The 24,832-nt window shown below is 34.9% G+C and overlaps 2 protein-coding genes and 1 pseudogene across 2 annotated transcripts; all 3 read left to right on the forward strand.

The window, feature by feature from the left end:
- Positions 1-1,345: 1,345 nt before the first annotated feature.
- Positions 1,346-4,058, forward strand: LOC116107350 (putative disease resistance RPP13-like protein 2). Its single transcript, XM_031393630.1, is given in 2 exon segments — positions 1,346-1,396; positions 1,398-4,058. Coding segments are annotated over 2 exon segments (2,661 nt in total). The 3' UTR covers positions 4,008-4,058.
- Positions 4,059-16,494: 12,436 nt separating this feature from the next.
- LOC116107285 lies at positions 16,495-20,277 on the forward strand (annotated as a pseudogene).
- Positions 20,278-23,642: 3,365 nt separating this feature from the next.
- LOC116107298 (putative disease resistance RPP13-like protein 2) lies at positions 23,643-24,538 on the forward strand (the record flags this gene model as incomplete). Its single annotated transcript, XM_031393584.1, has 1 exon — positions 23,643-24,538. A coding segment is annotated over one exon (723 nt), but the record flags the coding sequence as incomplete, so codon positions are not given.
- Positions 24,539-24,832: the final 294 nt, after the last annotated feature.

Genomic DNA, 24,832 nt, shown 5'->3' on the forward strand with positions numbered 1-24,832 from the left:
ATTAAAATAAAACTAAAAATAGCTTTAAATTCTTATTTTTATAAGTAAATAATTAAAATTAAAAGTTATCAAAATTAAGAACAAAAAACAACAAATTTTTTAAATTAAAAAAATAAAATAAAAAAAGCTACTATTATTTTCCTTTACTTTTTATTTTTCTTTTAGTTTTATTTTTTTTTTAGTTTTAGTTTTTTGATTCCCGTAAAAAATTGGTTTTAATCTTTTTTGTTTTTTAACGTTTTTAATTTTAGATTTTAAGAATTAAACTAACTTCAGAAAAGGAAAAAAAAAAAAAAAAAAAGAGATCAAGGGCATTTAAGTCCATTAATCATTTTCCATTAAAGTTAACCTTAAAATAACCGTTAAATATCCATTAATTAAACTATTTGTTACTTTTTTCTCTCATTTAAAGGTTTAAAACATTGTATCTTAATTGATAATATCCCTATAAAAAAAATATCACAATCAATTAACGATTTCAGTTGATTTTATTTAATTTAACGATTGACCAAATTAAAGACAAGAAAATCCCAGAGAGAGCGTGGGCTAAGGTATATAACCAATACATGTCAATTGAATTTATTCAATTCAACGATTGACCAAAGTTAAAGACAAGAAAACATTCTCTACAGTCTAGGGAGAGCCTAGGCGAAGGTATATAACCAACTTTGGGTGTCCAATAACATATCAATGCCTTTTGGCTTGAAAAACTCAAATGGCAAAACCGTGAGGTCACAAGCAGGCAGAGCCGCGCAAAACCATGAGAATACTCGCAGAGAATATATAAGTGTTACAAGACAAATATTTAATCTCCTTGTTTTATGATTATAACTGTAATCTCGTTTGATTATATTTTCTCTTTGATTTGGGAAAAGATAGAAATTTAGAACAAATCAAGTATACATATAATAAGTAATTTCATTAATTATTTTGCTAGTATCTAAGTTGTTTTGTGTTATATGTCTTTGCAATTCAATTATTTTGTGCATTGCCTTTGCTTCTTTGTTGTTAGAATTTAAAGAAACATCCTGGCAATTTCATTCCTCGTCAACATATTGACTTTGAATGTTGTGGGCAAGCGCCGAGAAATAGACCTTTCACCCGCCCTCACATGGATAGTTATGGCTACATGTGCAAACACTGCATAGAAGTCAATGATGAAATTCGATGAATATTGCCTGCAACTTTCACGGTAAACTCGTAGCAATTTCCCAATGGGAAGATAATCTTTTTAATTCACTTTAAAATTCAGGAGACGCCATCTTTAAATCCTTGCACTTTCATTTCACATTAGTGTATTGCTGAAAATTAGTCCACTCCTACTCTAAAGAAAAAATTGTGAAGCATGGTTGATGCAGTAGTCTCATTTGTGGTACATAAGCTTGGAGATTATATCATCCAAAAAGCAGTGTTTTTTACGAGATGTGAGAGATGAAGTGCAGTTGCTAAAGAATGAGCTTGAATGGATGCAATGTTTCATCAAGGATGCCGAAGAAAAACAAGTTGAAGATGCTATGATTCGCAAGTGGTTGTCTGATATCAGAGACATTGCTTATGATACCGAGGATGTCTTGGATAAATTTATGCTCAAAATCGATCACGGAAAGACTCCGAATCGAGATCGACCGGCTCTCTTTGCTTCGATCAGGAAGTATTCATGCCTATTTGATATAGGCAAGAAGAAAGATCTGTATAGCATAGGCAAAGAGATTGAATCACTTCAGAAAAGGATCATCGATCTATCTCGTAAACGGGAATTGTATCGCCTTGAGGATATTGGTAATAGGAGGGAAGGAAAGAGCAATAATCTTGAGAGGTTGAAAGATTTAAGAAGAGTCACTTCCTTTGTAGTTGATGAGAACATCGTTGGCTTTGAGGATGATGCTAAAATGTTGTTGGGTAAACTTGTTGAGGATGAGCCACGGCGTTTTGTTGTTTCCATCTTTGGCATGGGAGGTTTGGGCAAAACCACTCTAGCTAAAAAACTTTTCCACAACATTGATGTCTTGAATAAATTCAAATTTCGAGCTTGGGTGTCTGTCTCTCAAGATTACAAAACTGAAGATCTTCTTCGACGAATTATAAAGTCTTTTGAGATCAAAATTAACGGAGTGGAGTTAGAGAAGATGAGCGGACAGGATTTGGAGAGGTGTCTGTATAAATCTTTACAAGGACGCTCATATTTGGCGGTGATCGATGATGTATGGCAGAAAGAAGCATGGGAGAGTTTGAAAAGAGCCTTTCCGGATGGCAACAATGGAAGCAGAGTTATAATCACTACTCGCATCAAAGAAGTAGCTGAGCGTTCGGATGAGAGAATTCATGTTCATAAACTTCGTTTTCTTAGGCCTGACGAGTCTTGGAACTTATTCTGTGAGAACGCTTTTCGAAAATCAAATGCAAACGAAGAATTGGTAAAGCTAGGAAGAGAAATGGTTGAAAAATGCGGCGGTCTGCCACTTGCCATAATTGTATTAGGCGGGCTGTTGTCTACAAAGAAAGCACAAGAGTGGCGCTCGGTTCGTGATCACTTTTGGCAACATTTAAGGAATGATTCAATTCACATACCTTCCTTATTAACGTTAAGCTTCAATGATTTGCCTTATCAATTGAAGCTCTGCTTTCTCTATCTTGGGATTTTCCCTGAGGATTTTGAATTCTTTATAGAGAAAGCAATCCGATTACTGGTAGCAGAAGGTTTCATACGAGAAGATGATGATCGAGTAATGGAAGAGGTGGCAAAAAACAACCTGGATGAGTTGATCAAAAGAAGCTTGATTCAAATTGAAAACATATGTAGGGGGAGGGTTGAAACATGACGGATCCATGATCTTTTGCGGGATCTTGCAATTCAAAAGGCAAAAGAGCTGAATTTCTTTCACATTTACGACGGAATTCACCATCCAACTTGCTCTCCAACTCCAACATCATCAGCTCGCCGACTAGTTGTTTATTCTGAAACAAGTTCTTCGTTCCAACATTGTAATTCTCTCTCACGTTCCCTCTTGTTGTACGATCGAGATCAGGACTCTTTCAGGCAAACATCAACCGCTATTTTCACAAGACTCAGGTTGCTCAGACTTCTTCATGTCGAGAATTATGTAGGATATATTGATTGCCATAGCTTACCCGAAGAGATTGGGCAGTTGGTCCACTTAAAATATTTAACGGTAAGGATTACATTCATCAGAAATCTTCCACCATCGATTGTCAACTTACGAAAACTGCAAACTCTGGACTTATACTCTCCCAATTTCTCCCTCAAGCTTCCCATTGGAATTGGCAAATTGCAGGAGTTGAGGCATTTAATTGGAACATTTGAAGGGCCTTTGCCGATAGACAATTTAACAAACCTTCAGACTCTGAAGTTCGTAAGCTATGAAAGTTGGAGTAAAGTTCATCCTGAAAAGCTGGTTAGTCTTCGCGAGCTGCACATCCATCATTTCCACACACAAGAACCAAAACCATTCATATTCGACTCTATTGCCAAGCTGAAAAACATTAGAATTTTATCGGTAGAACTGTCCGGCGTTCATTCTTTCAGTTCACTGCAACCACTTTCTCACTGTCCACGGCTCCAGGATTTGACATTGGGTGGGAAAATAGAGGAACTACCAGCAGACATGCACACAATCTTGCCGAATCTCGAATGCTTATCGTTAAGTAATTCGAATCTTCAGGATGATCTGATGCCAAAGTTAGAGAAGTTACCGAACCTAGTAAGTCTGGAATTGCGGTTTCATTCTTACCATGGAAAGAAAATGATATGCAGGGAAAAGGGTTTTCCTCAGCTTGAAAGTTTAGAAATTCTTAAACTCTACGAGTGGAAGGAATGGCAAGTTGAGAAAGGAGCTATGCCTATGCTTAAAAATCTGGAGATCAAGCCAAAGAACTCCGAGCTCAGAATTCCAGAAAGATTGATATCAATCCCTGCCCCTACCAGGAGATATTCGACTGTACGCGCTCGTTCTGATGAAAAATTTAGCAACTGGAATGCTTTGTCTTAGTGTGTTTTTCTATTTGAAGTATACTATACATTAACTTAGAAGTATTGATTATATATTCATAGATTTTCTTGTGCAAACGTTTTGATTTTCAACCATTTTTCAATATTACTGCTACAAAATTAAATTTAAGAAAAAAGTAATGTATAATAATATTAAATTATAATCAATTACTGTCATCTTGATTATATGCAATTGGGATTCAGTTTTACAAATTATGTAATTGTAAACATAATTACAAGTTGCAAAATTGGACTAATTATCTGCTTGCCACTCCTCCAATTCATAGAAATCAAATTGTAGAATTTCAAGTCAAGGGAAATCATCTGCTTGTCACTCCTCCAATTCATAGAAATCAAATTGTAGAACTTCAAGTAATTTTATTCTTTCTAGAACTTCATGAAGAGGAACAATTTGCTGATTTTTATTATTGAAACATCCATCAGTTAAAATATTATTTGCTTTGAGTCCAAGCTTGGACGGGCTGATATTATTATTGAAACACTCAGTCTATTGTCAAGGTATTATCTATTTTGGGTCTAAATTCGTACGAATTTGCTTTTGACTTTCACTGAAAAATAGTCTTGGTAACTTAGGAGCTCACAGAATCATTTACTTCTTCTTCCCAAGTTACTTAATTTGAAGGCAATAGGAGATTAAAAGGAAAAACTGAAAGAGAATTGATTAACACAAAATTAATAATCAGGATTAAAAATAGCTTGAGTTATTTATAGGTACTCAGTACTCTGGCATCTTCACATTCAAAATCGGCAAGGGCGGGATTGATGTTTGGGATCTGCAACCCTCCAAGCATTAGCATAACATCTTCATCTACTTAGCCACTCCTCCAATTTAAGGAAATCAAAGTTGTAGCTCAGGGAAAACATCTATGGAGTAGATCTAAAATGAAAATATGAAAGAATTTTATGTGATAGTCACACAGACGACATGATATCTTTGCGTAAACTGAAAACTAACAGCCCAACAATTTTAAGAAAAAGAGAAATTGATTGAAAGGAAAAGCACATACAAAAAGGAGACATATACTTAAAAGTTCAAAGGAGCTTGAGTGACAAATGACCACGTCGTTCGTCTGAGAACTCCCGACAATTTTTTTAGTGCATTGAAGCAAATTCTTTAAATGAAGAGCTCTGGATTTAGAATTTGTTATAAGGTGGCAATTGATTTATGCCCATGTGGAAGTCAAAGTTTAATTGGGCAGTCAAAGTCATTTTGCTAAAGCTAAGGGGTAGTTCTGTCAAAACCAGTTTTCAATAAACCTAATTCAAATTAGGTTTTGCTCATTTTTCATTTCTCTCAAGTTTTGTCTCTTGGTTAATAGAGAGAGAAAAGTTTGTTACGAAATGTGGGATGTGCTGGAGTTTCGAAGAGCGTTGATGGAATCAACGGTAGTAGTAGGTCTTAGCTGGATTGTTTTTCTGTTTTCCTCTTCTGTATAAATCGAATCTAATGCTTGGTTATTTGGTGTGTGGTGTATGAGAGGTTTTGAGATCTGGGTTTACAGAGGGGTGTGTGCACTGTGTAAAGGGTGAGCATATCTCTGTAAGATTCTCTTATTCTCATAGTGAAAATCTGCTTATTGCCCTGAAGAGTGGATGTAGGTAATCTTAAGATTACCGAACCACTATAAATCTCTGTCTCCTTTACATTTCATTTTTTATCTGCTGCTTATATGTGGATTTTATCTGCTGCTTATATGTTGGATTTTATCTGCTGTTAAATGTTGTTTTTCTTGCTTTTGGTTTTGCGGTTTGGTCTCTTAAGTTTTAACAAAATCATTCAAAAATTGTAATATCCCACTTGAGGTACGTATTTAAGATTTACTGTATTAGTTAAAAGTTTACTGTTTCAGCTTCAATTGAGTTTATTTGTTGTCATGGTATGTTGAGTTGGCTGAATGGTTGCCTTGAAATTGGTTGAATTGTGGTGAAGTTTGGAAATCCAATCTTCGCCGGGGCGAAGAAGAAGCTTCGCCGCGGCGAGGAGGAGCTGCACCTACGGGTAGGTTCTGCCCTGTTTCGCCGGGACGACGGAAAGTGCTTCGCCGCGGCGACGAGCCTACTACAAAGTTTCTTGAATTTTCTAGAGAATTCTTCTTTTTGGGCATAATAACCATTCTACCCCTAATTAGTAGGAAAAGTGGGGAGTAAAATGAAAGGAAATTTAGTAGAGATTGTGTTTGGATGGGGGTGTATTTGTAAAGAATCAAAGGATATAGATGGAATTTCTAAGGTAGGACAAGGGCAAAATGGGAAATGATGCTTATATTATGAGCTAAAAAGAGTTAAGTGTAGAGAAACCCTTTAGTCCATCCTTTCCACCGCCTCTTCCATTGCCTATTTTTCTCCTAATTTCTCCATCCAATTTTCCAAGATTTCTAAGGGATTTAGGAGAGCTTTTGAGTAATTTTGAGTAGAGATTTCATCTAAAGCATCCTAAGCTAAGGATTCATGCTTTAGATGTGAGTTTTCTTATAGTTATAGTGAAGTCTTATTTGGTTGTTATTGTTCTTGTTGTTGTTTTGAGTTGTAGAGAGGAGACAAGACAACAAAAGAAAGGAAAAGTGCTAAAGAAGTCACTTTTTTACAAGGTAAGTAAATCCAACCAAGTTAAGATTTGAATAAGCTTTTGAGTAGAGATGTATGCATGATCAGTGTGTAGTATGCTTGATGAGAAATTGAGTTGAGATGAGTAGCTATTTTTGTGGTTGTTGGATAGACTCCATGTATGAGAAGTGTTTTTGATATGTGATGAGAAATGGAATTTGAGATGAAGTTTGAGAGATGTTGTGTAAACCTTTTTGGAAGTGCTTTTCTTGACAGGGATTATGAGTATTTGAGGGAGTTTTCCCCCATTTTGGATGGCTAGAGAATGAAGTATAGTAGTAATTATAGTAGAGTATTTATATGCACATGAGTTGTTTGATGAAATGCCTAAGTGAAATCTGCCCTGTCACTGCCGTGACTTTCTAAGTAATTTTTTGGCATCTTACAGATTGAACTGGGCTGAGATTAAAACATAGAAGTTATAGCCCTGTCTCTAAGCTTTAAAACGAGATCAAAACCGTAGCAATCCGAGATCTATAACGCAAGTTATGGCCTTTTTAGTGTGATCTGTGCAGAATGACTGTTTTAAGGAAATCTTTTATTTGGCATTTTATAAGTGCATTAGTGAGCATGAGCTGTCCATACATATTTTATTGCACTTAAGAAGTAGCTTGAGACATAGTGGAGAATTTGAGTATAAGCTACTTTAAGAGCTAAGAGAAAAAGAGAATAGAGTAGGTTGTGCGATGGGGAACCCGTGAGTAATGGGTAGAGTATTCCCGCATGTACGCCACATTGAGAGAGCGGCATGAGTATGAGATAGAGAAGTGGTGTAGCCCGTGAGAGTGCATGCGGATGAGGGCTATACCCGAGTACCCGAGAGAGAGAGTATACACTCACATGGCCAAGGGTTCCGAATCCATGCATAACCGAGTCCGATCGGCTAGAATGAGTAGAGGTCACGTAGAGTGGGAGCGAGTCCTGGCCGTGCCTCCAGTAAGATGGGGCCGTGACTTACTAAAGAGAGTTACTAGAAAAGAGTTCTAAGAGAAAGAGAAAGAGAGAGTAAAGTACCAAAGAGAAATTGAATGAGGAGTTGTAAGGAAAGAATTAGAGAGAGAGAGAGAGTTACGGGGATAGATGAGTAGAGGATTTACTTACTGAGCATTATTTTAGTGCTCACCCCGTTGTTTTCCTATGTTTTGCAGGATCCAGATGAGGACACAGTCGGATGGATGTCAACACACGAGGGGAAGCGGTTACACTGTCCACCATATTTTAATACCTTTTGTACACATTATAAGTTTGTGTAAAAATGTATATGTTTGTAAAGAATATATATATATATATATACTTAATAAAAAGAAAATTTTGGGCCCAATTTCTTTATATTACTTTATATGTATTTTATTATGAGTATTTGAGTAAAAAGTGGCTATTACATTTTTGGTATCAGAGCCGAGATTTTTGGGATTTGACAGTGTGCCATTCTTCTTGTTATGATGTCCGATAGCCGACTGTGTAAGTTAATTTTTTCCTTACTTTAAGTGTTCTTTTGAATTGATCAAGTATAGTTGTTTTGTAGATGAGGCGTAATAACAGGAGGAAGAGTAAAAGTGTGATGAATGAGGGAGAATCTTCCGACCCACCAGAATTGACTCCCCCTACCCTTGATGAGATGAGGATTCGAGCCATTGTACAACAGGTTTTAGCAGAGAGTCAGGGAAGAGTTGTTCAGGAGAGAACCGAGACTCCCAGTAGAGTACCACCTCCAAGACAAAAGCGAGAAGGGCCGGTACCTCAGCCAGTACAGACTCGGGGTGATCCGATTCAGGGGCTTGTAAATCAGCACCAGCCGCCAGCATTTAAAGGTACAAGGGACCCGCTAGAGGCAGAGGAGTGGTTTAAGTCTGTAGAGCGGACGGTGGCACTGTTTCCCTTGAATGATAGAGAGAGGATCAGATATGCTAGTTTCTTGTTTAAGGGAGATGCCCGAATATGGTGGGAATTAATGGAGGAGACTCATGATATAGCCTAGATGACATGGGAGGAATTAAGAAGGTTGTTTGAGGCCGAGTACCGAACAGAAGATCGAGTACATGAGAAAGTTCAAGAGTTTATTCACCTGAAGCAGGGGACTAGTACTGTGAAGGAATATTCCGTAAGATTCAATTCCCTTGCTCGTTTTGCACCCGGAATAGTGTATACACCAGAATTAAGGAGAGACAAGTTTGTGCAAGGGTTGAGATCAGATATTGCTCGAGATGTAATGACAGGAGTCGAGCCCCCTCATACCTACAGTGAAGCTCTAGCACGGGCTTTAAGGGCAGAGATCTACGTGAACAAATACATTGCAGAAGGGTTGGCTCTAACAGTACCTAGTGAGCCATCAACCACCTTACAGAGGGAGAGAGTAAATGTCACAAAGAACAGAGAAGTAAGGGCCAAGAAGAAGTTTCAACCAAGGAAGAATAGGAGAGATCGGCAGTACAAGCGGCCTAGGACAGAAGGGTTTCCCCCTTGTGCTAAATGCGGGAGGAACCATCCAGGAGAGTGTTTGAAGGATCAAAACGTGTGTTACAGGTGCCGACAGCCAGGGCATATGTGGAGGGATTGTAAAGCCCCCCCTTCCACCGACGGCTCAGATCCCTAGAGGTACAAATGCCAGGGTATTTACAGTGGCCCAGGGTGAGGCCGAGGCCAGTCCATCAGCCGTAACTAGTCAGTTGTTATTTCATGCTATTTCTTTATATGCTTTGATTGATTCTGGAGCCACTCATTCTTTTATATCTCATGGAATGATAGAGAGATTAAATTTGAAACCTGTTAAAGTAAGTCAACCCATTAAGATAGAGTTGCCCGATGGGGTTAGTGTGTTGACTCAAGAGATGTTGATAGGAGAGTCTGTGGTGATCCATGGTCGAGAGTTGGTAGTTGACTTAATAGTTTTTGATATGCCCGACTTTGATGTGATATTGGGTATGGATTTTCTAGGGAGGAATGGAGGAGAAATTGATTGTCGGAAAAAGAAAGCGAGATTTAATCTCGATAATGGAGATAAGTTTAATTTTGGAGAGGGCCATCGGTTGAGTATGTTGATTAGTAGTGTAAGAGCTAGGAAAATGTTGAGAAAGAGGTGTTCTGGATATATTGCTCATGTAGTACAGAGTAGTGATGTTCCACAGTCAGAAATTCAGAGGGTGCCGATAGTTCAAGAATTTTTAGATGTGTTTCTGAAAGACTTACCACGTTTGCCGCCGGAAAGAGAGGTTGAGTTTAGTATTGAACTTGCACCAGGAACAGCATCTTTGGCTAAGAACAACCAACATAGTTCACAGTTCTTTATGAGCAATATAATTTTAAAAAGTTACTTTCCTCGATTCCTACAAAAACAATAAATTTTGAATCTTGGCGAAGTACATGCTAAGGTATTCTTTTTGAGCATCATACTCAATCTAAAAAATGTAAACAAATGTAAAAGCAAGGGCATTGCAATTAAAATATGCAAAGATATCACATGCATTCTACCGACTATTTTGTCACAAACTTCATGGGTTTATTTATGCAGTGCAAATCTTTTGAGTAAAGAGTAAACAAGTGCCTTATGCTCTATGGTTTTGGCCTTCGTAATAATGACGCGAGCACCATATTAAGCATGATTTATATACGATCTCTAGAACAAATAATGGCACTCTCAGCAGCCAATCAAGAAGGGCAATGCCATCAGCTTATAATCAATTCTATACATCATTAATCATTTCAAAAGCTCTGCCTATAATTATTGCCACCAAACCTGGAAACAATCCAACTTAGTAATTTATATCTCTAGAAACATAACATAATTGCAGGATTCAGCTAATATGAACCTAAACAGAGGCTGTTCTGATATCAATTTGAAAATCAACATTTTAAGTCAAACATAGTAGGCCTGGTTTATCTCAAAACCATTAGCTACAACTTTCTGGCTCTTTGTGTTTGGAACAACTAATAATACCTAAACTCTGTCTACATCTTGCTATGAACTTTCCACTATCCCATTATTTGTTTATACATATTTTTTCTACTTTGTTTATCCCTCGGCGGACAATCAATCCTAGTTTACAACAATGCACTCTACTTTTCATCCCTTTGTCTGAGGTTTCAAAAAGTTGTCACTACCTCTTTTTCTTTTTGTAAGTTAACAAGGATTGGCTGATTGTGATCTCACCTCCCAAAACAGAATAAAAAATTAAGGTTAGATGTGCAAGTACATGTTTCCTTCGGATCATCGTCATCGATAAATTAAATATATAATGAAACAGCGATAGAATATATAAATTCTGCAGCTTCAATAAAAACCTTGTTTTCTAGATGGTTTTCAAAGTAAAATCTGCAGAACCAAGTGACTATTCCTCATTGTCCTTTTTCATCATTTTTTTTCCATCGCCCTAAGATTACTTGCTACTCAAAACTTCACATAACCTCTCTCGCTACTTCTGCATTAGGCCCCACACAGAAAACTTAACAAACTACTTTCTGAGCCTACCAGCCAAGCCAACCTTAGGTTACATTCGGCCCAACATTCTGGTGCAATATATGATTTTGGCATTGTCTTAGAATTCCATAATAATATTTTGCTCTTAAATTTATCGGTGTAAACAATTGGAATAATGACAGTAGCACTTTTAACTCTAGGGAAGTTTCATCTCATTTCAAATTAATGATCGACTAAGAGGATGCGAACTAGCATACCATGTTCAAATATCATAGAACAATATTTATAATCCACAAAATCTAAGAACTTCAGGACCTTTAATCATATTCTTAGACAAGCAAACATGAATATACTATAGTTTTCTCCACTTTTTGACCTATGTATGTTTCTCCTAAAATGAAGTTCCTAGATTATTACTTGGAAAATCATTGTGACTTGACTTCATTTGATAATAAAGTGAAGACTCAGATCTAAAATTTAACCACTTTCGAGAAATAATAATAATACAAGGCATTTGTGATCCTGATTCAAAAACTGATCCAAATCAAGTCCAGTCCCCGCCAAAACTCCCTAACCACAGCAACTATTGCCAGGGTCCCTATTCTGGAGCTTTGCTGCCCCAATAACTTTAAGCAAAGTCAAGTTTTAATTCCTAGATCCTGTAAACCAACAAACTACACTTAGATCCAATCAAGTTCAAAATCTAGCTTTCAAAGTATGGTTGATGCAGTAGTATCATTTGTAGTGCAAAGGGTTGGGGACTTGATCATCCAGGAAGCAGTCTTCTTATTAGGAGTGAACTGGAATGGATGCTTAAGAAAAACAAAGCAACGATCCCATGATATGCTGGTGGGTATCTTCATTGATGAAAAATGGCCGAGTCTATTAATGATTATTTTTGTAATTGGATGGAAATTATGAATCGAAAACGAAAATATGATGAGAATTATCTGATGAAAAAGTTGTTGAAAAAAATAATTTTCATACGAGCCTGTACAATTTAAGTATGTTTCCTAATTGCATACTCTTATTCAATTTGAGTACTTAAAAATAATTAGTTCCATATAACATATTTAAAATGAAAATTGAAATACTTTTAGCATTTTTTTTTTAAAGTAAATGGTAATTTTACGAAGAATAAAGAATTGCAACTTAAACGGGACTAACCGGAAAAGCATGCCTCTAAAACAAGAAGGGATGACGCCTAAACAAAGCAAAACAGCTCGGAAAAACTCCTTTATCACACCCAAAACACGTCTCATGGATGACGACAAAGAAACGGCCCAGGAAGGCAAAGGAGAGGCCCTTCATACGGCCGAGAGAGAGAAAAAAAATAACAGCAACCACTAACAGGAGACCCAAACAACCTGGAGCAAGGGAGAACAAAACCCAGAAAACGAACCAGCAAGGCCACCACACAACCAGCAAAAATAAACACAAACAGCCCTAGTCACAGAGTTACATTAATTTTTAAATCTATCATACACAGGGATGTAGTCAAGATTCGTCAGAGGTTCAAAGTATTAAAGTTGGTAAATTTATAATAAAATATATATCATAGTAATAAATATATAAAATTGACTTTTAAAAATTATACACACTAAATTATCAATTCTATAATTGTCTTCGAATATTTTTTATATTTTGAAAACGTTGTATAATTATTTCATCGATAATTTCATCAAATTTCTCTCTCTTAATGTCTGTAATAAGACAATTATTTAATAATTGATCTCCTATTCGATTTAGTAGTCCGTTTTTCACAATCTTCATCCTTAAAAATACTCTTGCCATAATTCATTTTGTATTAAAAAAATATTAATTAATAATTTATTTTGTGAGTCTATGTGAAGTTAAATAGGGTTAAATTTGTAAAACTTCATAAAACATTAAGTCTTTTTTGAAATTTAAAAGAGGTTGAGTGGGTTGAAATGCTTGATATATTATCAGTTTCTAGACTCTAGACAATCCGAAATTCAATGAAAACTGAGATAAGGCCTACCCACTAGTTAGTAAATACGAGTACGGCAAAAAAATGATACAAAAATTTTATGAGTATAATACGGTAAATGGTAAAAAATACATTTATAAAAATTCGGCCATAAAATTCAGATATGGAAAAAATACTATACAGGTATATACATATTTGATACGGTGCATTATCAATAATAATTTTTAAAAAATACGGTAATATCAATCTTAGTTTTAACACTTTTATGGATTACTTAATTAAAATCAATATAGCATTTCAAATGTAAAGTATTCAATTAACCAAAAACACAAATATACAATTTATAACTGATTATTCAAATTATAGTCTCCAGACTCAAACACAATAGTTAACCATGATTCTTTACTAATTTAAAACTTAATAAGTTTGGTATTAAATGCAACCAATTTTAACTTCCCATTAATCCATTAAATTATATTAAATCCAGAACTAAAATTTTGTCTCACAAATCTAAATCTATATAAAAGATTAGTGTTACAATAGTCTAACTATTATTTTATACTTATAATATATGACTTTAATTGTTTATTATTTATTTATTTATTTTGATTCAATAATAGTTAAGACTACTCGATTACTAGGCTGTGTAAGAAAGTTAAATAAAGAAATCATAAAATCCAATAAATTTAAGTATAATGCAATAATAATTAATCATATTAAATAATATATTAATGCATTATAACTTTAAAAAATGAAGTTATATCAAGTAAGGCATCACAAATGATGTTTGGTTATATATATATATATATATATATATATATTCAAATTCAATTTCATATTAATATCTAATAAAAACATTTTTTCATGAAAATATTCCCTTTAACTAACAGTAAGAAATAAGGTGATTTCTTCAGTCAACCAAAACAACAAAAAGTGAAAAAGAAAAAATTTGAGCAGGCAAGAAGTTAGCGCATTCACACATCTATTTATTCTTTGTCATTTACTTTAGTCCGGTTAATTACAATAAATTATTATTTTAATATCATTAATCCAATCAAAAACCCCATTTCCAATTTCTTCACAATATAATTGTATTTTCATAATAATTATTATTAGGAAACCAGATATTTTTTGTTGGGTTAATTAGTATTTTATTTCGATTTCATAATCCCACATTACTAATAAATCATCACTTAATTTAGACCCTCCAAGTCACAGATTGCTTTGGGATTCTAAATTTAGATAAAATAATTAGATCTTGTCCCATCCCATTCCACGTCGTTTCAATCCGTACAGTTTTTTTTCAATAATTCACGAATTATTGACAAATAATTTATGAATTATACGGATATTTTACAAATTATATGATTGATTATATAATTAACATATAAAATACGTATTTACTAACTAGTACCCAGTACCCACATAATTATTCAGCAGATAACTCTACTTTGTGGATGCAACATGCTTTACTTTTGATAAACAAAGGAAAAAAGAAAAGAAAAGAAAAGAAAAGAATAAGCTTATTATCGTTAAGAACCGACTCAATAATTTATAATCTAAATTATCATCAAATTAATTAATAAGATTATTAAGATCATATGGTTAGCGTTAAAGGAGAAACTGAGACCAACATTTCAGTTAAAGTGAATTTAGAAGGGTGATTCAGCAGCTATAAGAGAAGAAGCGCAGAAACGCAACTGCTCAGCAGCTAATAAGTAAAGAAGAAGATCTACAGTATTTGTTTCAAAAATCTTCAACGTTCAACGTTTATATTAAAGCTACAGTACTTTAAAGTAACCACAGTACCGATACAGTATACTTCGACACTATTATTCACTGTTCAACGGTTAATGTTAACAGAGATACACTACTTTAACGTAGCTACAGTACCGACACACTACTTTTTTAATAGTTCAAATAAGTTCAGATCCTACGGTCTGGAAATCTTCATTTTGTGTTTGTTGTATGAATATTGAAGGGCTGCGATCTTTTTTCTTCAGCAAGTCACATGGATTGCCACCTCATAAGCTGATGTTCTAGGATTGATCGACAATAATACTATACTTCCAAAAAAATCTTTGTGATAAAAAATGAATGAAAGAGTGAAACAAAGTGAGATGAAAAAAAATGAATGGAAGAGTGAAACAAAAAGTCAAACTCATTAAATTCACTATTCCATTCATTTTTTGCCACATCATTTTATATAGAGATCTTTATAAAAAAATTTTGTAAGTATAGTATTACTCCTTGATTAAAATTCATTATTTTGCAATCTACGGCTAAAATGCGTAATTTTGTGTTCATTTGTAAATACAGTACAACCTCTCTATAATGATACTCTATATAAGAATAAACTTTAATGCGTAATTTTGTGTTCATTTGTAAATATAGTACAACCTCTCTATAATGATACTCTATATAAGAATAAACTTTATATAGTCATAAAAAATTATATTCCCAATTTGGGATAGTTACAAATAAGAATAAACTCTACATTGTAATAAGTTATAATTTTTCTAATTCCCGTCTTAAGAAAAGTTACCTCCACATAATAATAATTATCTGTATATTAAAAAAAAAAAAATATATATATAGTATGTTACATTAAAGGTTTAAAATGAATTTATCTGAAATTGTTTGGGATAATAATTTATACTTTAGAGTTATTATTATATCTTTTAACTTGCGGGTACATTACCTAACATGAACATTTTTTTGTTAAAGTCAAAATATTTCTAGCTTCTCAAGCATGTTTAGAACTTTTTGACATGAAATTTTTTATATTTCCGTACTATTATCCTCATAATTATTTCATTTTTCTTCTTGTTTAATTGTAGAAATGATTTCTTCTTTTGTTAAAGCATACATGACTTGTTATTCATTTGGATGATTAATGGAGACATTAATATTAATTCAATTAGTGTAATGAAGTTATCGAGATCACTCAATTCTACAATGACTCTTTGATTCTTTTTATCCACTTCATTTGTAACTTACAATTCAACAACATTGGGGGTCCTAATTTTATAATACTTAAAATAATTGACAATTATCTGTTCACATCAGTTGTCATGTATCAATTACATTTACAATTACATCAAAGACAAATATCTTTGTTGGTTTTAAAATACGAACTTTTATCTGTTTCAAAAGTAGGGAATTGAAGCACTGAATTAAAACCCTAATATTATTAAAACATGAATTAAAATTTTAATATTGTATTATTAAAATATGAATTATAAAATAATTTTTTTTAACTATACCTCTATTAAGTTAGAATCTCTTTATAATAATAAAATTAGTTAATCTCATTATTATATCTATAAAAAAGTTTTACAGTAATTGGTGTTTATCTGTTCGAGTCACACGGATTGCGAAGCTTAGTATAAAAACAGTTCAATAATTCTTTGTAAGCTAAGTTGAATGAAATTAATAAAAGATATGTGCTGATGTGGCTTGTGATTTGCCACGAAAGCATGCGGCGTTTTTGTCCTGGACCAAGATGAATATCGTGTCCCCCGATCCTTGACTCTTGCAAAGCTTATCATCTCTCTCTTTTCCTCACACAACACATGAAGAATCTTCTGGATTGTTGCCGCATCTCACGGCTATGAAGAAATCAAAGATAGGTGGAGGCTGATTTAGAGAAGGATGATTGTGTATTTAAGTGTGACTGCGGCAGAAGAGGAGGTAGATCTCAATTGCGAAATTTAGGGTTTTCAATTTGGGTGTGTTACTTCCTTTGTATTCTTCTTTGTTCTTTGTTCATCTATTGTACATTCTTGGTGATTGAGTTGTGAAAATACCCTACTGTAAGCCTTGGAGAGAGGATACAGACTGCAAAGCCGAACCACTATAATCTGTCGTGTTCTGTGCTCTTTTTTGCTGGCTTATCTCTTTGCTTTTGATTGATAAATTCGACTGTTGATTATGTTATTGGGCTGTAAGTGTTAATTAGTAAACCCTAGGATCCTAACAAGATCAGTTCTGGAATTTTTTTCTGTTTCTCGGGAAAGTATAACAGCTTTCTAGTTTCTCTTTTTCATTTGATCCTAGGACTCTTTCAGTTAGTAATTTACCTTCTGATCCAAATCAAGTCCAGTCTCCGCCAAAAACTCCCTAACAAGCAGCAAAATCTAGCTTTTAAAGTATGGTTGATGCTGTAGTATCATTTGTTGTGGGAAGACTTGAGGACTTTATCATCCAGGAAGCAGTTTTCTTAGGAGGAGTGAAGAATGAAGTGGAGTTGCTTAAGAACGAATTGGAATGGATGCAATGTTTCATTAAGGATGCAGAAGAAAAACAAAGCAACGATCCCATGATACGCCAGTGGGTATCTGGTATCATTGATCTTGCTTATGATGCTGAGGATGTCTTAGATGCATTTTCACTCGAGGTGCAACAGGGACGGATTTCGGATACGGTTGACGTGGATGAAGGAGTAACACTGAAAAGAAGGCTAAGATTCTTTTCTTCTGTGATGAACTGCTCTTGCGCATTAAAAATGGTAAATTTGTATAGCATTGGCAAAGAGATTGAAAAACTCAGAATGAGAATCAGTGATCTCTCTCGGAAGCGAGAAGCATACAAACTTCAAGATACTCGTAGCATGAGTGAAGGTAACAGCAAAGCTCTTGGCAAATTGAAAGATCTGAGAAGACAGAATTCCATCACAGTTGAAGAGAACGTTGTTGGCTTCCATGCAGATGCTGACCAACTGTTGCCCAAACTTCTCGGGGGTGAGCCTGGACGTATTGTCATTTCGATTTTTGGTATGGGTGGTTTGGGTAAAACTACTCTTGCTAAAAAGTTTTACCATAACAATGACATTAACAAACATTTTGATCATTGTGCTTGGGTTTTGATATCAGAAGATTTCGATAATCGTGATGTTCTTCAAAGAATTATGGAGTCATTCAAGATGATCAAAACCAGAAAGGAGATGCAGGAGATAGGGAAGATGAGCAAAGAAAATTTGGAAAGAAAGCTTCACAAGTTTTTGCAAGAACAACGATATTTACTGGTGTTGGATGATGTATGGCAAAAGGAAACTTGGAAGAGCCTGAAACGAGCTTTCCCAGACAACAAGAATGGTAGTAGAGTAATTATCACCACACGCATCAAAGAAGTAGCGGAGCGTTCAGACGAGAAAACTTATGCCCACGCGCTTCAATTTTTAAGTCCAGAGGAGAGTTGGCAACTATTTTCTGAGAAAGCTTTTCAAAACGTAAATATCGTAGATGATGGATTGAAGAAGTTAGGAGAAGAGATGTTGCAAAAATGTGGTGGCCTTCCTCTTGCGATAGTTGTGTTGGGTGGGCTCTTGTCCACGAAGAAGCCTCCGCAATGGCGTGCGGTATATGACAGCATTTGGTGACATTTGATTGACGATTCAATTCATATTGAACATTTGCTAGCTTTAAGTTTTAATGACTTACCTCATAAGTTGAAGCTGAGCTTTCTCTATATGGGTCTTTTTCCAGAGGATTTTGGGATCAACGTTGAAAAATTAATCCGATTACTGGTGGCGGAAGGCTTTATACAGGAAGATGGAGGTCAAATAATGGAAGAAGTGGCTGCGGATTATTTGATAAAGTTGATTAACAGAAGTTTGGTGCAAATAGACAAAAGATGTTGGGGGACGGTTGTAACATGTCGAGTACATGATCTTTTACGAGATCTTGCAATTAGGAAGGCAAAAGAACTGAACTTTTATCATGTTTATGATGAAATCGGTCATTCAAGTACTCGCTCATCGATTGCATCATCATGTCGACGTCAAGCTGTTTATTTGGAAAGGGAGAGGTTTCTATGGCTTCGACATTCTAATAAGCTCTCTCGTTCCCTTCTGTTCTTCAATGGACACTAGCCACCAGTTTACACCATTTTGCAAAAAATTTAAATTTCTTGGAGTGCTCGAATTCAACCTTTTTGGAATGCGTTTACCTAAAGAGATAGGAAAGTTGATTCATTTGATATATCTGGGGTTACGGGTTGGAGTATTTACCTTGCCATCATCCATCGGCAACTTGAGGAGGTTACAAACTTTGAAGATAGAAGGAGCTCAATCGTATGTTTCTTTACCAACTGAAATTTCAAAGTTGCAAGAATTGAGGCATCTAATTGGATTCTTTTCAGGGTCTTTGCCGATAGCAAATTTGAAAAAGCTCTTGACTCTAAAATATGTATGTCTTTCAAGCTGGGAGAAGCTCAACCCTGAAAGGTTTGTTGATCTTCAAGAGCTGCAAATTGAATATGAAGATCTTCCTATTTCAGAGTTCAAATTTGAGACTGTTGCAAAACTTAGAAGCCTTCGTGTTTTATCAGTTTGGGCCCATCAGTCATTTCCTTCTCTACAATTACTCGGTCATTGCCGATGTCTTGTAGATTTGAGACTAAGTGGGAGAATAGAGAAACTACCAGAAAACTTGGACGAAATCTTTCCAAATCTTGAAGGCTTTAAGCTAGCGCATTCGTTGCTAAAGGAAGACTCGATCCCTTCATTAGAGAAGTTGCCAAATCTCATGTTTCTTGTTTTAAGCACTGAATCTTATATTGGAAAGAAACTGAGCTGCAGGGCAAGTGGGTTTCCTCGGCTTGAAGTTCTACATCTTTCAGAGTTAATTCAGTTGGAGGAGTGGGAATTAGATGAAGATGCCATGCCAATGCTTAGAGGCTTGAGTATCACAGGATGCTCCAATAACTTGAGAATTCCAGAAAAACTGAAATCAATTCCTCTCCCAGGCAAATGGGAATGTGCAGACAGTCTACGTGGTAATTTCTCACTCAAGCTACCTTGAACTTTGATCTCATTTGTTGATGTGGTTGCGTTGCTTTCGAATCTCAATTTATTATTATTTGCTTTGTTTTTGTTTCTGTTTCTGTATGAGCTGTGCGATTTCCTTTCGGTCATAAGAGAGAGTTATGTGATATAACATATGGAGTAATGCTAGATATACAAAGAAATCTTACAAAGATTTATGTACAAAGTGATATGGCAAGAAATAATTGGAAGAGTGAGACAAAAAGTCAAACTCATTATATTTACTATTCTATTCATTTCTTGACATATCACTTTGTACAGAAATCTTTGTAAGATTTCTTTTTACATCTAGTATTATTGATAACTCCAATAATAACTCGGAAGATATTAACAACGGGAGAATAGGATAAGAAAAGAGTGGATGGTTTAAGAGTAATGTTTTGCATATAAGTGAGTTATATAATCATGTAAAAATTGTCCAAAATACATGTAAAATGACTATTCTGTTTTTTTTTTTTTTTTCTCTAATTGTATAATTAAGTTATAAGCATAGCATTATTTTTTTTTTTTTAAATATTTAGAAATGTTGATTTGATTTTTTTTTTTTTTTGGGGTAACATATATATTATACTGATTTAATGTAAGTAGCTTTATGACAAAATATGTTGCAAGACATTAATTATAGTATCGATTGATAATTAAGTACTAAAATACCAGCTAGTTGCTACCAGATTGCGTATATTTTACGTTGAATTCATCTTAGAAAGATGTGACTATATTGAGCTTCAAGTATGTAAAGTACTTGAAATCACACCAACTACTGATTTACTGTAAAGTTCTATAATAAATTATATTCGGCAAAACAATTATTGTATTGTGAGCAAGTAATTTACTTTTAAACTCAATAGAATATTTAAAGAAATGGAATGGATGCAATGTTTCATTAAGGATGAATAAGAAAAACAAAGCAACGATGCCATCTTCATTGATGAAAAATGGCTAGTCTCTGAATGAATGATTATTTTTGTAATTTGATGGAAATTATGAATCGAATACGAAAATATGAGAAAGTATCTGATGAAAAAGTTCTAGACTCTATCAATGTAGAAGCTTTGACCGAAATTGATCATGAAAACTGAGATAACTCTACTTTATGATGGGGTTGAACAAGTGGCAATAATATTAGATGAATAGTCAATAATTTATTTGATACTTTGATTAGAATCCATTAAAAAATACTTCCTCTGTTTTTCTATAAATGTGTTTGAGGGGTGTTAAATTTTTTTTCTGTCTTGTCTCTGGCTCATATCTCCATTCTTGACTTTTTTTAATGGCTCACATCTCCTCTCTCTCTTATATAATATATATATATATATATATATAATATATATATATTATATATATATATATATATATATATATTTCACTTATATGTGCAATGGAAAAAACAAACCTGCAAAATTAGAGGAAAAAATCAAATTGGAGAGAATAAATTGTTTCATTAAATTGTGTAAAAACTTAAATGCCATTTATATTGAAATTGAGGGTTATTTGGGCAATTATAAATTCGCAATGGCCTCTTGCATATAATCATAATCATATGCCAAATTTTGCGAGAATCAAGTGAAAGCTTCCAGCTGGGTTCTTGATATTGTGACAAGTTTAAGAAAAGATAGAGACAAAGCATTGGATTCAATTATATTAATGACCCCAAATTGACAAAGGATGCAACATGCTTTACTTTTTATTTTAGTATTCCATAAAAACAGGAACAAGAATAGAAAAGAATAATCTTGAACCGACTCAAGAAAAGAATAACCTTGAACCGACTCAATAATTTATTAATCTAAATTATCATTAAATAATTAATAAAATTATTAAAATCATATGGTTAGTAATTTTGAAAGAACTGCCAACTCCAACAAATGTACCTTCTGATCCAAATCAAGTCCATCTCCGCCAAAACTCTCTAACAAGCAACAAAATCTAGCTTTTACAGTATGGTTGATGCTGTAGTATCATTTGTTTCGGGAAGGCTTGGGAACTTAATCATCCAGAAGCAGTTTTCCTAGAGGAGTGAAGAATAAAGTGGAGTTGCTTCGGAACGAATTGGAATGGATGCAATGTTTCATTAAGGATGCAGAAGAAACAAAGCAACAATCCCATGATACGCCGTTGGGTATCTGATATCATTGACTTGCTGATGATACCGAGGATGTCTTAGATACATTTTTGCTCAAGGTGCAAGATGAAGAGATTTCGTACGGTCGACGTGGATGAAGGAGTAACACTAAAAAGAGAGCTAAGATTCTTTCCTTCTGTTATGAATGCTCTTGCATATTCGGAATGGTAGATTTGCTACATTGGAAAGAGATTGAGAACTCAGAAAGAGAATCAGTGATCTCTCTCGGAAGCGAGAACATACAAACTTCAAGATACTCGTAGCATGAGTGAAGTACCAGCAAAACTCTTGGCAATTGAAAGATCTGAGAAGACAGAATTCCTTCACAGCTGAAGAGAACGTTGTTGGCTTCCATGCTGTGCTGAGAAACTGTTGCCCAAACTTCTCGGGGGCGAGCCTGGACGTTTTGTCATTTCAATTTTTGGTATGGGTGGTTTGGGTAAAACTACTCTTGCTAAAAAGTTTTACATACGCATGACATTAACAAACATTTTGATCATTGTGCTTGGGTTTCGATATCAGAAGATTTCGATAATCGTGATGTTCTTCAAAGAATTATAGAATCCTTCAAGATGATCACAACCAAAGAGGAGATGAAGGAGATAGGGAAGATGAGCAAAGAAATTTGGAAAGAAAGCTTCATATTTTTGCTAGAAAAGCGATATTTACTGGTGTTGGATGATGTATGGCAAAAGGAAACTTGGGAAGCCTGAAACGAGCTTTCCCAGACAACAATAATGGTAGTAAATAATTATCACCACACGCATCAAAGAAGTAGCAGAGCGTTCAGACGAGAAAAACGTATGCCCACGCGCTTCAATTTTTAAGTCCAGAGGAGAGTTGGCAACTATTTTCTGAGAAAGCTTTTCGAAACCTAAATATTTAGATGGTGGATTGAAGAAGTTAGGAAGAATGTTGCAAAAATGTGGTGGCCTTCCACTTGCGATAATTGTGTTGGGTGGCTCTTGTCCACGAAGAAGCCTCCGCAATGGCGTGCGGTCATGACAGCATTTGGCGACATTTAAGTGATAATTCAATTCATATTGAACATTGCTAGCTTTAAGTTTTATGTGCCTCTAAGTTGAAGCTGTGCTTTCTCTATATGGGTCTCTTTCCAGAGGATTTTGATCAACATTAAAAATTAATCCGATTGTTGTCAGAAGGCTTTATACAGGAAGATGGAGATCAAATAATGAAGACGTGGCTGCGGATTATTGATAAAGTTGATTAATAGAATTTGGTGCAAATAGCAAAAGATGTTGGGGGCGGTTGTAACATGTCGAGTACATGATCTTTTACGAGATCTTGCATTAGGAGGCAAAAGAACTGAACTTTTATCATATTTATGATGAATCAGTCGTTCAAGTACTCGCTCATCAATTGCATCATCATGTCGACGTCAAGCTGTTTATTCGGGAAGGGAAGTTTCTGCGACATTCTAATAAGCTCTGTCGTTCCCTCTGTTCTTCAATCGACCACCTAACGAGTTGACACCTTGTGCAAAAAATTTAAATTTCTTAGAGTGCTCGAAGTCGACCGTTTTGGGATGATTTTACCTGAAGAGATAGGAAAGTTGATTCATTTGATATATCTGGGGTCATCGGCTGAGTGGATATTTACCATCATCCATTGGCAACTTGCGGAGGTTACAAACTTTGCGATGGAATCACTCCGAGAGTATATTCCTCTACCAACTGAATTTCGAAGTTGCAAGAATTGAGGCATCTAATTGGATTCTTTTCAGAGTCTTTGCCCATAGCAAATTTGAAAAAGCTCTTGACTCTAAAATATGTATGTCTTTCAAGCTGGGAGAAGCTCAACCCTGAAAGGTTGGTTGATCTTCAAGAGCTGCAAATTGAATTGAATGAAAGAACAGATCTTTCTATTCCAGTGTTCAAATTTGAGACTGTCGCAAAACTTAGAAGCCTTCGTCTTTTATCAGTTTGGTTGGGGCACCGTCAGTCATTGCCTTCTCTACATTTACTCGGTCATTGCCGATGTCTTGTAGATTTGAGACTATGTGGGAGAATAGAGAAACTGCCAGAAAACTTAGACGAAATATTTCCAAATCTTGAAGCCCTTAAGTTAATGAATTCGTTGCTAAAGGAAGACTCGATCCCTTCATTAGAGAAGTTGCCAAATCTCATGTTTCTTGTTTTATTCAGTAAATCTTATACCGGAGAGAAACTGAGCTGCAGGGCAAATGGGTTTCCTCGGCTTGAAGTTCTAAATCTTTCAAATTTAATTCAGTTGGAGGAGTGGGAAGTAGATGAAGATGCAATGCCAATGCTTAGAGGCTTGAGTATGACAAAATGCTCCAATAAATTGAGAATTCCAGAAAAACTGAAATCAATTCCTCTCCCAGGCAAATGGGAATGCTCAGACCATCTACGTGGTAATTTCTCACTCAAGCTACTTTGAACTTTGATCTCATTTGTTGCTGTGGTTGCGTTGCCTTTGAGTTTTCTCTATGAGCTGTGTAATTCCCTTCCAGTAATAAGCGAGAGTGTCGTGTTATATATAGACATATATGTACGTTTATGTCATCAAATAAAATCTATGTATGCAACTTATCCATATTAAATACAACAAACTTTCTCATAGGAATTGATGGGTTTTAATATGAAGGAAAAAAGCCGTTCACATTTCAAAAAACAGGGTTGTTACTTTAGTTTATGAAAAGAGCCATTCCAACCATTCGCTATCCTATAAGACTCAAATGATTGAGCCATGTTGTGTGTGAGGCTGAAAAACGGTTACTGACTAAACTATTACTAAACTTTTTTATCTTATATATATAACATTCTTCTAAAAATAGTAAACTCTTTTGAAAATAATATTTTTGTATATTACCATTTATCCGAATTATTTCGTATAACTGATATTAA

The sequence above is a fragment of the Pistacia vera genome, unplaced genomic scaffold, assembly GCF_008641045.1.
Source record: "Pistacia vera cultivar Batoury unplaced genomic scaffold, PisVer_v2 Contig531, whole genome shotgun sequence".
In the NCBI taxonomy this organism is placed as follows: Eukaryota; Viridiplantae; Streptophyta; class Magnoliopsida; order Sapindales; family Anacardiaceae; genus Pistacia; species Pistacia vera.